Genomic DNA, 17,329 nt, shown 5'->3' with positions numbered 1-17,329 from the left:
TCCTTAGGTTAGTTAGGTTTAAGTAGTTCTAAGTCTAGGGGACTGATGACCTCCGATGTTAAGTCCCATAGCGCTTAGAGTCATTTGAACCATTTTCGAGTGTAGCAAGCCGACTTTACATGGACTCAACAAGTCTTTGGAAACCCCCTTCAGAAATACTAAATCATGCTGCCTCTATAGACATCCATAATTGAGAAAGCGATGCCGGTTAGGATATTTTGCACGAATTGACCTCGATTATGACACGTAAGTGCTCTATGGGATCATGCCGGTGACCTGGGTGGCCAAATCATTCGTTCGAACTGTCCAGCATGTTCTACCAACCAATCGCGAATAACAGTGGCGCTGTGACATGGCGCGTAGTCATCCATAAAAATTTCATCTTTGTTTTGGAACTTGACGTCCACGAGTGGCTGCAAGTGGTCTCCAAGCAGATGAACATCTACAGGACCCCGTACATTCCACGTAAACACAGCCAACACCATTACTGAGTCGCCGTTAGCTTGTACAGTTCCTTGTTAACAACTTAGTTCCATAGCTTCGTGGGGCCTGCGCCACACTCGAACCCTTCCGTCACCTCTTACCAACTGAAATTGGGACTCTTCTGACCAGGCCAGGCCCAGTTGTCTAGGGTGCAACCGATATGGGCACAAGCTCAGGATCTGCTCTGCGGGCGATGTCGTGCTGTTAGCAAAGGCACTGGCGTTGGTCTTCTGCTGTCATAGCCCATTAACGCCAAATTTCGCCGCACTGTCCTAAAGGCTACGTTCTTTGCACGTCCCACATTGATTTCAGCGGTTATTTCAAGCAGTGTCCCTTGCGTGTTAGCACTAACTACTCTACGCAAACACCGCTGCTCTTGGCCGTTAAGTGAAGGCCATCGGCCGCTGCGCTGTCTGTGTGAGAGGTAACGCATGAAATTTGGTATCCTCGGCACACGCTTTACACTACGGACGTCGTTCCCTATCGATGTTCCATGCGTCTATATAGCTTCAACGGCTATTCCGCGTTCAAACTCTGTTAAAGCTTGTGATGCGGGGGCAATCAAGTCGGATATCTTTTCACATTAATCACCTGAGAACGAATGACAGCTGCGCCATAGCATTTCCCCTTTATATCTTGTGTAGGCGATACTGCCGCCGTGAGTATACGTGCATGACTTTTGTCACCTCAGTCTAGATGGTTTCTTGGGGACAGAGATGGTTTTCTGTATCAATTTAAGTGCTTGAGATGGAGTCACTTGATTCTGAAATCGATAGCATGTAAATCTGTCAAAAATAGATATAACCGAGTCGAGAAACAAATGGGAAAAGGGGAATAAAAAGTTATTTAATTTTCTCTCCGTGAATTGTTAATCAGCTGCAATCTCAAGCGTCTTTCAACACCGTGGAAACCACAAAATGTCATTTCAGCCTTTTCACAGTAAGGCGTGCTGGACCATGCAATTAGTTCCATTTTAGCCGGATTTAAGCCTACGGCGGAGGTTGTGAAATTCAGGCTCAGCGGGGAGGCTGGTTTCTCACGGGAGTGTGAAGGGTGCGCTTAGAAAGCGTCGCCGCCATTAAATATCGTGAATCTGGCGCGCGCGCACAATACTGACAGCTTTCTCCCGACGCATACATCGCGCGCTGCCTGCTGGACAACGCTCAGGGAGAAATGTTTGACCAGTCTGAGACTGTGCAGTAAAGGAAACATTAGCCGTGGTGGAACTAGAATAACGCCGTGACCATGACAGGTATAACATAGGCGTAGCAAAAATGTGTCTAATAGGGGGCGAAATTCTCAAACTGCCATTTTTCTGTAACTGATACAATAAATTTGAAGAAGTACCGCAAAAAGAAAATTTGACTTGAGGTACACGAAATGTATTTATTCTAGACGTGAGATAATTATCCATTACATTTGTGAAGACAGTTTACACTGGCAGCAAAAACGTATCGAATTATTTCATTAGTAAATGCCAACTTCATCTTTTTAGATCATTAATATAAATACAACTACAAAAGTTATAAAGTTAATGATCTGAAATAACATAACGAACGAATGAGGAAATAAATTAGAAAATATTCATATATGTATTTTTTAACACATCAATAAGCCTGCGTTGCACTAAAAATATGTATCTGTTATATAAAGGAAGGACAGGAGAAATGCTAATAAATATTACCTAAATTGAAGTGGTAAGGACCTTGAAGAGGCGCTTGTACAACTATGATGACATCTAAGTCTCTTTGCTCGCAAAACCCTCACATCTGGTTATGTTAATAGGCGTACTGTGTTACTTCAGTGTCTAGTTAGAGCACAAGAAAAAGGGTTTCGAAAGCTAAATTTTTAGGGTTGTTTGCGTGAAGGGTAAACCGAGCTAACATTTAACTACATGAATGTGTGAATTAACATTGTCCAATTGTCTAGTTTAGGTTGAAATGTGGCATGTTGATGTCATGAGAATAATTATAATTCTTGTTATGGCACGTTTTAAATTTCGGTTAGCACTTTGTGTCCGCCATTTTGATGGTGTCATAGGTCAAAGCAGACGGTTAGTATCGGCAAGGTCAATATTTCCTGAAACAGCAGTTAATCGCGAAATAGACATAGACCTATTACGGTTTACGAATACAGAGTTAAAACCACCAGCTAACACAAGACTTCTCAAAGAAATGTGGTTTACGATAGTATCTTCTTGAGGCTGTTTAACGTTAGATTAAAAACCTATTAGAACTGCAAAAGTCGATGCCAACGACAAATGCTACACAAATCAAGAAATACAAAAACAGTAACCTCGAAACAGTCAATGACAAAGATATATAACAAACTGAACAAAATAATAAATAAGTTGTTACATATCACAGGCAAAGGTACTATAGCGACAAGTCCTTAGTTTGAACATCTTGGATGAAATGAATTAATTTTCAGAATGGTGCAAATGACATTTCTTTCTCTCAAAGCGCAGCTTTCCATAGAGAAAAACTTCCGAACATTTTTCCCCATCAGTTCACGACTCACCAAGTGGCCCTCTTTTATAATTAGCAGCGATATCAGGAAAAAAGCACGTTTTTCTGTCATCACATAATACTTCACTTGATGACTGATCACACCAAGAATGAAAACAATGGGATTCTGTTTCCAAAAGTCGATAAAAGAAAAATTATACAGGCCGGACGTTGTGACCGAGCGGTTCTAGGCGCTTCAGTCCGGAAGCACGCGGCTGCTCCAGTCGCAGGTTCGAATTCTGCCTCGGGCATGGGTGTGTATATGATGTCCTTAGATTAGTTAGGTTTACGTAGTTCTAAGTCTAGGGGACTGATGACCCCAGACGTTAAGTCCCATAGTGCTTGGAGCAATTTGAACCATTTTGAAAATTATACAGGCCGGTCAGAAACAGCCTGAAGAGCTTGTAAGTATGTTAAAGCGTAAGTTGGACTGAGAAAGTATTTTTAAGGAAAAAATTCGATACTTCGCGCAGTTTCCGAGTTAATTATCATTTATGTTAGCCAATCAGGTCATTGCGCGCGCAAATTCAAGCAGCCCGCCAGAGGCGGTGTCGTCAAACGACATCTTCGTTTGGATTCCAAAAATTGAACAAGAGAGTGCTACAAAAATTGGACATGAGACGGTAGTAAGGATCGAACCCGAGCCAAAGGCTGAGCAGTCTCGTGCGCTATAATCTACGCTATGAAAACAACTGGCACTTATTGAATCTGGCGGGCCGCTTGAATTAGCGCGCGCATAGGCCTGATTGGCTAATTTCGATGGTAATTAACTCGGATACGACGCAACGTATCAAATTGTTTTCTTAACACTATTTCTCGCCACAACCTACCGTTTAACCTACGCTGTACACACTGTTTCTGGCCACACTGTATATCGACATCGGTACTCATTAGGCTATCAAATACTGCGGTGCCAAAAACGCTAATACATTACCAAATCGTTTGTCTTTCGTGCAAGCTAGAAGAATTATCTTTACAGATGATAATAAGAATCGTGGAAAACTACGTACAAAATTACAGGTTGTAGTAATATAGGAACATCCTACAACTCGCCACAACTGTTGTATCAGCAACCTGTACTGCCGCGCTTCATCCTTTAGTCTCAAGAAAAGAAAGCCTCGGGCGTATCACAATAAGAAGCCTCAGGCATGTACCTTACAGTGATACGCAACGCATGTATGTAGCAAGCATGTCAAGTTGCAAATGACCTGCTCTGAATAGCTTACGGCGTTGGAAACAGCCGAAATGCTCTGTCCTTTCACTTCTGACATTTCTTCCTTACGTCCTACAGGCATGCCCTACACAATACTTCCAGTTATAAATTATGTTGTGCACCCAACTCACACCACTACTTGCAGACAATAATGTTTTTACTATGAATGCGACATTTACTCTGAGTCATCCGAAAGTCCGTACGACAGACGTCTTCTTGATAGAATGTCGTCTATTACGCATCACATTATTCCCAGTATTTCAGGTTTCTTCAGCGCCAATGTTCTTTGGTTCTTCTGCTTGCTGTTTCTTCCTCGTATTTCGAATGAAAGTGGTTGTCCCTGTGCGCTGCTTCTGGTTCCAGCATCCAATTAAATAAATGTATCATTTTTTTTCTACAAACGTTCCTCTCATTTACGTTTCGTCTATAATTCCTATATTCTGCAAATCCTCCTCGATGTTGATAAATCGTTTTTACACACCAATTGCCCCTTCCTCTGGTCTTGCTCAAAGGGTCCTAAGCACTATGGGACTTAACATCGGAGGTCATCAATTCCGTAGACTACTTAAATCTACCTAACCTAAGGACATCCATGCCCGAAGCAGGATTCGAACCTGTGACCGTAGCAGCAGCGCGGTTCCGGACTGAAGCGCCTAGAACCGCTCGTCCACAACGGCTGGCTCTGGTTTTGTTAACATGCGGTGTAGTTAGGTATGCATCTAGTGAGTCTAGCGTTTCCCATTCGAGAGATACATGCAAATAAACTGAATCGACTTCCGTAGAACGTCTACAGTCATTAAGTACAGCCGGTTTTTCTAGGGCCAAGGTTTTTTAGTTCTTTCTTCTCTACCACTTTTCTTGTTGCTAATAACAGGCATTCTGGATCAATAACTGCGACTGTGTGTCTTGGTCTCGCTTGAGATCGTTTTCATATTGTGGGTGTTTCTCTTTTATTGCAACACCAGTTTCATTTTCCAGTTCGACGGTTTGAAACTTTATCTATCGGGTGTCCGGGACGTAAGGACAAATTTGAATTTTGCAGCATTTTGTCCCATATGATGGTTGGCACCCGTGGTTTTTTCATGTTTGTTATTGCGATCCTTCCCATTAGTAGCCTTATAGCTTTTGTGTGATAAGCATGATGTTTATTTTTGTCATTGAGCAGATGACAACTGAGAAACGTTTCCAAGTGATAAGAAGTTATTACAGAAAGTGTGAAAGTCCCACGGCAACCATTCGTGAATTGCGTGTGACATTCGGACGTAATGCAGTGTCAAGCGAATCATCAGTTCGAAAGGTGATCAGGAAGTCTGAAACCACGGGTTCAGTTTCAAACGTAAGAAAACAGGACGACCGTGCTCTGTTCGAACACAAGAAAACATTGCTGTCGTGCGTGACAATATGATCGTAAGCCCCATGAAATCGGTTCCCTGACGAGCTCAACAATTTATGACCAAGTTCACTGCGTGACATTCTTTCATAAGATTTGAAAATGCATGCATACAAGAGTGAAGCCTGCAGATCGTGGAAAGAGACATCGATTTGCTCAATGGGTCTTCGCTCGACAAGCAGAGAACGAGAACTTCACAAAAAGAACAATTTTCTCAGATGAGGCGCACTCCCATCTCAGTGGGTACGTGAGCAAGAAGAAATGCAGAATTTGGGGTAACGAAAATCCGCGAAAGACTGTGGAACATGAGATGCATTCACAACGCACGACTGTGTGATGTGGGTTCTAGGCAGGAGGAGTGATCGGCCCGTACTTTTTTGAAAATGATGAGGGGCGACCGTTACCGAATCATTCTTTCCGATTGGTTTTTCCTTCTTATTGATGAAAATGACATTTTTAGTTTCAAGAGATGGCGCGACATGTCACACATCCCGTGAAACGATTTCTTTGCTGAGCGAAAAGTTTGCTCAAAAAATTCTCTCTTCGCGTGGCAACCAGGAATGGCCTGCCAATCATACAATCTTACGCCTTGTGACTTTTTTGTGGGGATTTGTGAAATCTAAGGTGTACGTGATCAAATCGTAAACAACACACCAACTGAATGATGAATTTAAAAGCGTTATTAACGGCATCCACCAGATGTTTGTGAACGCGTCATCCAGAACTTCAATGAACGCATTGCTTGTTGCCGTGCGGTATTGGATGGTCATATGGAGGATATAATTTTTCACACATAAATTGGAAAAGTTACTTAAATGTTTGTTAAATAAATATTACATTTTCAATAAATTTTGTTTGTCCTATGGCACTTTAAAATTCCTCCATACATACCGAACATCCCGTAGTTCAATCGGTTCTGTGGTATACCGAGATGCTTGAGCTGACCGACTTCGTTTATTCTATCGTTCTTTGCAGGGATTAATTTTAGCCTTTTCCCTAAATCGAGTGACGCACTCTGCCTTCCAAACGATATCTGTTGCCCAATTTTGACACCATTTCTGATTGTGTGAAGGATCTCCGGTGACAGACATCATCACGAACGAATGCTACGCAGCGGGCAGCAATGTTCTCGCGTCCTGATAACTACTCTAATTTGGTTCGTAGCGACTTCTTCTGCAAGTAGGTTTCCCATTCTTTGACGACTTTATTCTAGGCGACGTTCAAAAGATCGTGCCCCTACCTTACACCTGTCCTCACTTAAAACAAGCACCAAATCTCATCCAAGAGTGTAACTTCGCTGGTAGATTTCGTTATTGTTTCTGAAACAGCAGTGTCGTGCTGCCTGTGTCCAATTCCACGGGAAAATCACAATGTGTTAGTTTGTCGATATAGTGACACTTTCCTAAAGTCTACAAACCCTGCTGCGAATTTCTTGCTTATGGCAGTCTTTTCACATCAAAACTGTTTTCAAATTCCATTTCTGCTCTACAAATGACCGTCTATCGTTGACGATTAAATATTCAGTATGCTACCTACGGCTCTCTGTTGGTTAGTACAACAAGATTGGGTTAAGGTAACATTAAAGAAGGCCTACACTACATTTATAACATACATAGATACAGCACACTTACAAAGCTCTTATTAAACCATCCCAGGCAATCATCATAATTATGTATGCCCTGTTCTGTTAGTTTCTCATATCGAATATCTGCCACAGTATGGTTAATTTTAATTTAGGTCGGCATCTTTGAAACTACCACTTGGTGTCGTAGTAGGACGAGACTTGTGATGAATAATTAAATTCTGTGCAACTGGTTCTTCGTTTTTAAGGGCCTCTGTTGTGCTCAGTGGTATCTTGGATAGAATATACAACCCGCTACAGTCGAACCGTAAAAACTGGTGCAAGCTGACCTCGGTAAAGATCAGTTTTTGTTTCGGAGAAAGGAACACACGACGCAACACCGCCGTATTTGGTAGACAGGCTAAAGAAAGCAAACCGTAAGTTTAAAACGTTTGTTCATTCAGAGAAAGTTTTCGTCAATAAAGACTGGAACAAAGTCGTCGAAAATTTTGAAGTAGCAGGTATAAAACACAAAGAGCGAAAAGTTGTATGCAACTTGCTCACAAACGAGACTGCAGCTTTTAGAACTGAAGGACATAAAAGGAAATCAACAGTTGAAAAGGTAGTTGTACGGGATTGTAGCCTGTCCCCGGTGTTATTTGCTCTGCACATTGTCCAAGCTGTGAAGGAAACCAAGGAGACATTTGGGAACTGAAATTAAAGCTCAGGAAGAAGTAATAAAAACTTTGAGGTTTGCTGGTAATATTCTGGTTCGATCAGAGATGGCAAAGTACTTTGAAGAGCTGTTGGAGGAAATGGACAGTGTATCGGAAATAGGTTATAAGATGCCATCAACAAAAATAAAACAAGTGACAGACTATAGCAGAAATTAAATTAGGTCATGCTGTGGGGATTAGATTAATAAATGAAATACGAAGAGTAGTAGATGAGTTTTGCTGTTTGGGCAGCAAAATAAATAACGGTGGCCGAACCACAGAAGGATGAAACGCGCACTACCAAGAACAAGGAAAGCATTTTTTAAGAAGGGAAATTAAGATCGAAAAGACAGTTAAATTTTAAGAAGTCTTTTCTGAAGGCAAACGTAACCTTGTACGAGGATGAAACGTCGATGATAAACAGTTCAGGCATGAAGAGAACAAAAGCTTTTGAAACGTGGTGCTAAAAAAAGAATGCTGAAGATCGGATAACTAATGAGGAGGTACTGAATTTAATGGAAGACAAAAGAAAATTTATGGTAAAACGTGATTAAAAGGAGGATTGGTTGATGAGGCACATCCTGAGACATCAAGGAATCATAAATTTTGTAATGGAGGGATCTTCTTTTTTAGGATGGGGGCGGGGGTGGGAGGGGGGAGTGTGAAGTAGGAGAATGTGAAGATTGTAGAGGGAGACTAAGACACTAAAGTACAATAAGAAGGTTCAAGTGAATGCAGGTTACAGTAGTTATGCAAAAATTCTAATCTATCCACAGAGGACAACGTAAATGCAGTAAAATGTGCTTGTGGAGTTAGTAAATAATTTTGTTTCTCTGGAGGACAGTAACAGAAGAACGCGTACGTTAGGCCTGCCGAGATTATGCTACCCCTTTTATTTACGGTAAATCGCTGACGTTATGGTCAAGTGTTATTCGTTCTGTTGGCGTTCAAAATCCTCAAGCGCTGCTCACACACGACCGCAGATCTCTGGAAGAACTGCGACTGCTATGGCGGAGCTTTACCGCCTTCATGGCCGCTAGCACTCGCCGGGCACTGCGGCCGCCATAGTGGAGCCCCGCTGCGCGGTCCGCAGAGCAGCCAGTGCGCGTGCGCCGCCGCACAGGCCACGCCCCTCCCTGCGCCTGCAGCGCCGCGGGTGGCCGCCGGCCTCAACAGCCGCTATCGCCAGCCCTTTTGACCGGCATCAGCCGTTCGGCGGAGCTTTTATATTACGCGCCCCTGTTATTAAATACAGTATTGAGCAATCTCTCGGCGCAACCAGTGATCGCTTACAGAACGGCTGCCTCGAGTTCCTGCCGTGACAATTAATCAGTCGCTACTGGGACAAGTTTGAAATGACGCCCGAATGCGATCTCGAATTCTCGATCGTAAAGCGCGGACTGCTACGTGATGCAGCACATTTGATTGTTCGCTTGCAGCTAGCAGCATTTGATATAGTTTGGCTACCTCTAAAGCCGCGGCTGCAGCTGAGGTGATGGTGTGAGCGTTTTTATGGTTTAACGGATGTTAACTGAAGAAGGGGTGAACGGAATCGCTCCACGATGAAGATGAATGAATCATGGAAAAGGCGAAACATTTTCCGCCTAGCAGACGGAAGTTAGTTTTATTTCTCCTATGGCAGAGATTTAATTGCGGATATTCTACACCATATTTCTGTTTAGACTGACAGCTTACCACCTAGCTTCATAGTAACAAGAGCATGCTCAGAAGATTCTTATTTGCCACTCGCATAGGCTCAAACACATGCAAATGTAACAACAGTCTCGCTTATTTCTCTGTCTGAACGTTTGCTCAGCCATTTACAGAGAAGGGTATGTTGTTAAGGGCTTGACGTAACTCTGATATCATTGTCAACAAAGACGGGTGCCCAGTAACTGAAAGCATATCAGCGGCGTACTTATTAAAGAATTCATCTTGCATTAGGATGAAGTAACTCGGGAAATTCGCGAAAAACTTAGGACGGCCGCAGGTACTGGATTTTACTGGATTAAAAAAAATCATTAAAACCTGCTACACTAAGAAGGGAAAAACTGGATCAGAAAAAGCTTGGAAAAATTGGAACAGAAAAACGTGAAATATCCCTAGATTGTCGAAGATATCTTTCTTATACACTAAGCCTGCTGCAACTAACTATATGATGCTGAGTCAGATAATCTATCATATGGTAAAACATGATCTGAAGTGTTCTTGCATGAATGAAATATCTGTATTTATGCAACATCTTATAACGTTCTTGCCACATTTTTTGCTATATTTATCAGCACGTGTTCGTCATATGGAATAACTGTACTGATACGTGAAGTTACTAAGTTGTATATCTGGATGAATAAATAAATTCCCCTTATTTTTACATCTATATCCGAAAAATTAATGTAAAGTGCGTGGGCAGAGTACTGTTAATTGTACCACGTACTGAGGTTTTCTCCCGTTTCATCCACGGATGCAAAGCGCAAAGAATGCGAAATTTACCTCAACCTTCACTGTCTTTCCATGGGCTGTAGCTTGGGGAATTAAGCAGGTTAACAGATTAAACCCTGAAAACTTTGTCTTAAGATTTTACACATAAATTTTCAAGGAATAACAAGTGTTTTTCGGGCCTCTGGCAGTCCAGTAATTTTTTACATTTGTGTTAGACTTTACAACAAGTTAGACTCGTACCACCCGTCTTTGAATATGCTCCAACCGTATATGGATTCCAACTAGTTGACCAATATCATTCATGGATAGAACGCAGTTTCCCAGTATCCTACCACGAAGGGAATGCCGATTTCCTTCACTTCCAACATGCTTATGGGATTTTTCACTGCATATTAGCCTACTGCGCTCTGGTGTCTGTATCACGTGACTCCCACCAGCTCTGAGTGATTTATCGTGACGTTTTGAAATTGTGCACTACTCTACGTAAGAGACTATATAAAGCTTCCTCTCTTAGAATTATTTCAAATACGTTCTCTACCATCACTATCGCACCCCAAAGCAAGATAAAAAATGAGGCAATTTCTACATACTTTACTTTGATAAATCACTGAGGAATATGTTATTTCGCATGCTCGCCTCTGCAGCCAGATAACTTCTCAGTTAACGATTATTCAATTGTCTATAGCCATAAGCTATACCCCCATCTGGCTTGGAGTGATCCTGTAAGAATGGCATAACGCACAAAAGAACACACATACTGGCATTATCTTGGGGATGGCTCCTTTATGCCACACAGATTTGATTAGTATAACATTTACCCATTATTAATTAGTTTAATTTCTTATGAGGAGCTACGGAGCCGATGAGAGTAATAATGAACACTATTTTCCAAACGATGCACAGCTTCTGCAAAATTAAAGAATACAGCAAGGATGAGCAAAAATCCAATGACATCTGTTCACCATTCACTGTACGGTATGTGCCATGTAGTTACGATCGTCATAGTAATTATATAAGAACAACGGAAATGCCGGTCTATTCCTGGGTTTAGCTTTCCCGTCCGATGGCTTGTTAGCTGAAGGATTTGGCTTTCGAATTGTTTTTGTTGTTGTTGTTGTTGTTGTTGTTGTCGTTGTCGTCGTCGAATTCATTCTGAAGACTGGTTTTACGCAGCTTTCCACGCTACTCTATTCTGTGCAAGCCTCTTTATCTCTGCATAGCTACTGCAACCTACATCACAGCACGAAAACAAAACACACATAGAACGAAGAGAGTAAGTGCTACTCTCAAATAAAGAGGCTCACACGGAGAGGGGCTCATGGCGGGCCGAATCAAACCAGTGACAGGACTGGTGTCAAAAAAAAATTGAAAGCTCCACCAGAATTTACTTACCTACTAGAAGAACATTAATGAGTTGCCTTGCGACACTACATAGACGGTAAAATTTGGCAGCATGGAGCTTCAGTAGTTTGGATGTCAGTAAAATATGAATATTCATTGCTCAGTGGTAAAGCTCAACGTAATTAATTCCATTTGTAACATTATATTCGTGGCAAGCTTGTTTTTAAACTGTCAGTGTTATAAGAGTAAAGAGAAAATTAGCGTGGAACAAGAAATCAGGGTTGCTGTATCCCAGTTTGTTTCCGAGATTTGAGAGTTGTGTGCTGAACAAAAAACTGATTCAGCTCTTAAATTCGTTCAATTGATTGTTTTTATTTACAACTGGTGTTTCTTTTAGTAATATATTTTCAAGCTAATCTGATCACATTAACTGCACACTTCAATTACTCTTTTTTCCCCTCATCTGTTTTCTGACTGGTTTGATTAGGCACATTACGAATACCAATCCTGCATTAACCTCTTCATCTTAGAGAAGCACTTGCAACCCGCGTCCTCAGTCATTCGTTGGATGTATTCAAATCTCTGTCTTCCCCTACAATGTTTGCCCTCTACAGCTCCCTCTAGTACCATGGAAGTTATACCTTAACACATGTCCTAACATCCTGCGCCTTCTTCTTGTCAGTGTTTTCCATATATTTCTCTCCTCGCCGATTCTGCGGAGTACCACTTCACTCTTTCTCTAGTCGATCCATCTAACTTTCAACATCCTTCTGAAGCACCACATTCCAGACTCTTCGATTCTCTTCTTCTTCGGTTTTCCCAGAGTCCATTATTCAATTCCAGACAATATTGGATTCCAAGGGTACACTCAGAAATTTCTTCCTCGAATTAAGGCCTACTTTAGACACCAGTAATCTTCGAATGGCCTGACATGCCCTCTACCCTGTGCTGGTCTACTTTTTATTTCCTCCTTGATGCTTCCGTCTAGCGTTATTTTCCTTCCAAGGTAGCAGAATTTCTTCACCTCGTGTAATTCGCCGATGGTAAGTTTATCGCTAACCTAATTTTTGTTACTCTTCATACTTTCGTCTTCCTTCAAATAGTTCAAATGGCTCTGAGCACTATGGGACTTAACATCTTAGGTCATAAGTCCCCTAGAACTTAGAACTACTTAAACCTAACTAACCTAAGGACATCACACACACCCATGCCCGAGGCAGGATTCGAACCTGCGGCCGTAGTGGTCGCGCGGTTCCAGACTGAAGCGCCTAGAACCGCTCGGGCACCCCGGCCGGCCCGTCTTTTTCGGTTAACTCTCAATCCATGATGTGTGCTCATTAGACCATTCCATTCAGCAGGTCCTTTAATTCTTTCTTACTTTTCATCCTGAATTTAGTTCCTTTAGAAAGACCAATGTTTTTACTTCGGGGGCCTCCGAAAAATTTACATATATTAATGTGCTGGGAACTAAAACAGTGTGAGGATCCCTGGTATCCTACCTGATCTAGATCCATCTTCGCGTCGCTGGAGAAACGCACATAATCTCTACCCACGAAACAATTCTTCACAAATACACAAAATTTTTCTTCATGGCTAGTTTGCAGATGACATGCTGTCAACAAACGACGAAAAATTGCACAAAAACCGATTTATAATAGTGCAGTTCATTTAGCGATGTAATCTTGCAATTCTTATACCTACAATAGATAAATTATTATAAATTTGATACTGTACTTTACACACAAAGAAGATTTGACCCACAAAAGATGGCATATGGGTGTCGAAATATGTCTGAGTAAACATCAAAATGAAAAATAAATTAATTGTGTTTGCATACGGCTGATTTTCAAAACAATCCAATTTTTAAATCGCAAGCACGGAAAAATATCAAGAGGAGCTTCAAACTTGAGTAAAGTGAGCATCTTTACTACTCCATTATCCAAGCTACTAGCACTTTTTCCAATGTTTTCGGCAGGTCGCGTGTGGGGAAATAGGGATGTTTAGTACTATGTAGTAACTATCAGGTTGTTTCCTATAAACATCACATGAGATAACGCGAGTGATTGGTAAAGCACTGACGTGCAATTGATCGCTGAAAGCTTCAGATAAGAGCAGAGAAAATGCAATGTATTGTACGAGAGCGTGCTGTAAACCAATGGCTCCGTATTTTTATGTGAAAACTCTTAAAGCCCTTTTAAAAAACAAACGTTATTAACATTGTACTTCTTTGTTCTCCATGTCTACATATTTACAGCCCTAAGCTGTTAGATGGATCCGAATTCCAACGCGAAAATTGACTGTGTATAATGTAACTACGTCGGTGCGTGAAAAACAACGTGCTGTGATCAAGTTTCGAATTCGAAGAGTTCCTCCATCCATGGAGCAGCCTCTTCTTGAGCGTGATACAGCCAGACCACAGATGAGCGCCGCGACATCTGCAGCAACCTGACGTCTTGGGTTCACTGTCATCAGTCATCCTCGATTCAGTCCCGACTCGGCTCCATCCGGGTTTCATCTATTTCCAAAACTTAAAGAACACCTTTCGTAGCTTCACTTTGATAGTGGTGAAGCGACGCAAGCATAGGTGACTCGGGACGACGTCGACAAAGTCACACATTCTACAATGGCTGCATCAACAAACAGGTCTCTCGTTGGGAGAAATGTGTTCGTCGCCAGGGTGACTACGTTGTAAAATAAATATGTACACACGAAGAATGAGGATGTAGAATGTTGACGCCGTTTGTTGTATTTAAAAAGCTTTAATAAGAGTCTTCACACATAAATTCGGAGGCAGTACTTTTCAGCACGTCCTCGTAGAAATGGTACATGTCTCAGAAGAAAGCGTAGTGATGCTTGTCAGACCTGCTGCAGCGACCGCCACGGCATTATTCCCCCAGTCAACGACTGCGTTCCTCAACTCACCTGCAACACACAAATAAAATTTACTGTAGACGGTTATGTACAAAAGTAATAAAAACTTCTACAACTACACTATCTGATACAAAGAATCCCGACAGACCACCGTATGTCACGAGAAGCGGTCCTGCCAGTACAAAAGGAGACGGGGACTGACTTGGTCTCTTTGGAGGAGCAATAACACCAGGAGAACTCAGCGTCGTCGAACGTGGACCACTCGCTGGATGTCACCTCAGCAACAAATCCATCAGGGACATTTCACCTCTTCAAAAACTGTCCAGGTCGACTGTTGGTGATGTAATTGTAAGGTGGAAATGCGAAGGAACAACCACAGCTGAACCAAGGCCAGGCAGACGTCATCAACTGACGGCTAAGGACCGTCGAGCATTTCGATAGGTGGTTGTAAAGAAGTCGCGCGAAATCAGTGGAAGGAATCGCCCGACAGTTCCGAAGCGCTATTAACAGTCCAGTTATCACAATGACTGTGTTTAAGGAATTACAAAGGAGTGATGAATCATTCTGTACCCTGCGGCAAACCTATGAAAGGGTGTGGGTTTGTCAAATGCCCAGAGAAACTTACCTGCTACCAAGTGCAGTGACAACAGTGAAATACGGAATAGGTGATGTTACGGCATAGGGGTGCTTTTCGAGCTTACTGTGTGGTCCTCTTACTGCGTGTAAGAAAACGCTAAATGCGGAAGATATGAACCCATTTTACAGCACTGCGTACTGTGTACATCAGAGGAACAATTCGTAGACAATGGCTGTTTGCATCAGCATGATAATGCATCCAGTCATAAGACTACATCTGTGAGGCAATGGTTTCTGGACAATAACATTCCTGAAATGGAATGGCCTGCCCAGAGTCCCAACCTGAACCCAGCGGAACACCTTTGGACCCGTTACAACTTCGACCTCGCTCCAGACCCCAGTGTCAAACATCACTACTTTCACTAGTTTCGGCTCTTTGGAAAGAATCGTTGTCATTCCTCCGTAGACATTCAGACAGCTCAGTGAAAGTGTTCCCAGCAGAGTTCAAGCCGAAGGGTGGACATACCCCATATTAAATGTCCATTAACAGGTGTTCCGATACTTTTGATCAGATATAATGCCACTTCAGTATAATTACTGCAATGTTGAGTAAATTTTGAAAATCAATTTACGAAACATACACAATTCCAGCTGAAGGTAAGCGCCTTCGATTAATATTTATTTATGTAACTTAATTGCAAGAAACCTGTGGTCATTAATTAATGAACTTAAATTTGTGATTTATGTAGGAATCCAGTAAAGGTGTGGCTATCTCTGATGCTTGTTTGAGTATTAGCTAAATTTATGATGTTGTCTGCTTGGAAATGAATTTTGTATATTTCGACATGGATCACGACTAACGGTAGGAGTAACAAAAAAGTATCTACAGGAAAATAATTCTGCTAACTCACGACCCTCGAAAGTCATTGTGACAGCCAGGATGGCTGTATATAAGTAATTAAAACCGAGATTTGAACCCAGCGCTCTGACTTTCACGGCCAGAGATCGGTTCGGGGAGTGTGGCCCAAGGGCGTAATTGGTAGCGCACTACCCGCCAAAGGCAAAGACTCGGCATCGTATCTCTGTTCGGTAAAACAGTCTTGACGTGTCATATACAACCGTTGCAGCCAATATCCTGATTAAAGAATGTAATTAATTCTTACTCACTAACACTGGCAAATGACATCTATGGTGCCGCGAAAAGCAGTCGACACTAAATCTTACATAAATATGACGTAATTCACGTTAAAAATGTTACAGCGTCAGCACGGTTCAAACCACGTCGCGTGACTCTCCACAAGACAGAAGATGGAACGACAATGTAAAATCTTGTTTCGGGAGTAGATTCCGCAGAGATGTTATTTATCGGCGGAATAGTATTTACAAGTGAATCAAGTGACCTGTTCTGGAGTATGTATCCTCTGTTTGTGATATTCGTCTTGTTGGAATAGCAACTATCGCAGAAGGAAGGCTACGGAATTTTATGACAAGATTGTTACTATCCGAACACGTTTGAAACCTGCAGAAGGAAGTTCTACAGCGTGCTTATGACTACAAACACTTCAAAGTTATCTCAAGTACTGTAGCTTTTCTAGTCACTATGGATAAAATGTGGATCGTTCTCTGCTTGCACAGAAGCACCTTGCTCCAAACGTATCACGCACGAACTCTTTTAGAGATGCTTCTTGTTATGAGCTAATATCTACAATGAACGAATGTACAATGTTTTAAGTTTTACATAACAGTAATATATGCACTTTCAGTATAGATCTTATCGCATATTTAAGAATGAAATTCCAGACACACATCGGCGGCGTAGAAATTACTACGCACAGAACATGGCCCTCCCCCTTCCCTTTCCCCTTCCCAGACGTTATATCAACGTAACTATAGCACATATGACGTTTACGGATGCATGAATGGTGTCGGCTGTGTATGGTCGGGTATTAGTGTGCACTACCATGACATCGTTGTTGAGGGCGCACAACACGCCCACGCTGCAACAAGAAAATGTACGCAGCTGTTGTACTTTGCAAACGACCGGAAACCAGTTCAACTGGTGTAGACATTTTCTTCAAAACCATCACCACAGTTGCTGCAGAATCGTCACCAAGATATTCCACATGCTGGACAAGGAATTAAACGAAATGGCACCATAGGGAAAATCTGTAGCAAAACTTATTTTATTAATAGCAGGAAGGAAATCAAAGTGTTGAAACATGAAAAAATATA

The 17,329-nt window shown here is 41.9% G+C and overlaps 1 protein-coding gene across 3 annotated transcripts in view; it reads right to left on the bottom strand.

Moving 5' to 3' along the window:
• LOC124796439 (segmentation protein cap'n'collar) overlaps positions 1-17,329 on the bottom strand; it is a 423,990-nt gene that overhangs the window by 301,370 nt on the left and 105,291 nt on the right. The window contains exon 1 of one of the 3 annotated variants that reach the window (XM_047260633.1): positions 14,513-14,573. The exons of the other annotated variants lie outside the window; for them this stretch is intronic. Within the exon in view, the coding sequence (XP_047116589.1) occupies positions 14,513-14,536 (24 nt within the window). The 5' untranslated portion in view covers positions 14,537-14,573. Of the gene's footprint in view, positions 1-14,512; positions 14,574-17,329 lie in introns of those variants that run through there. 3 annotated transcript variants of the gene reach the window in all.

This window comes from Schistocerca piceifrons, chromosome 4 (genome assembly GCF_021461385.2).
Source record: "Schistocerca piceifrons isolate TAMUIC-IGC-003096 chromosome 4, iqSchPice1.1, whole genome shotgun sequence".
In the NCBI taxonomy this organism is placed as follows: Eukaryota; Metazoa; Arthropoda; class Insecta; order Orthoptera; family Acrididae; genus Schistocerca; species Schistocerca piceifrons.
The sequence above is the reverse complement of the archived record's forward strand: the minus strand, read 5'-3'. Positions and strand labels throughout refer to the sequence as shown.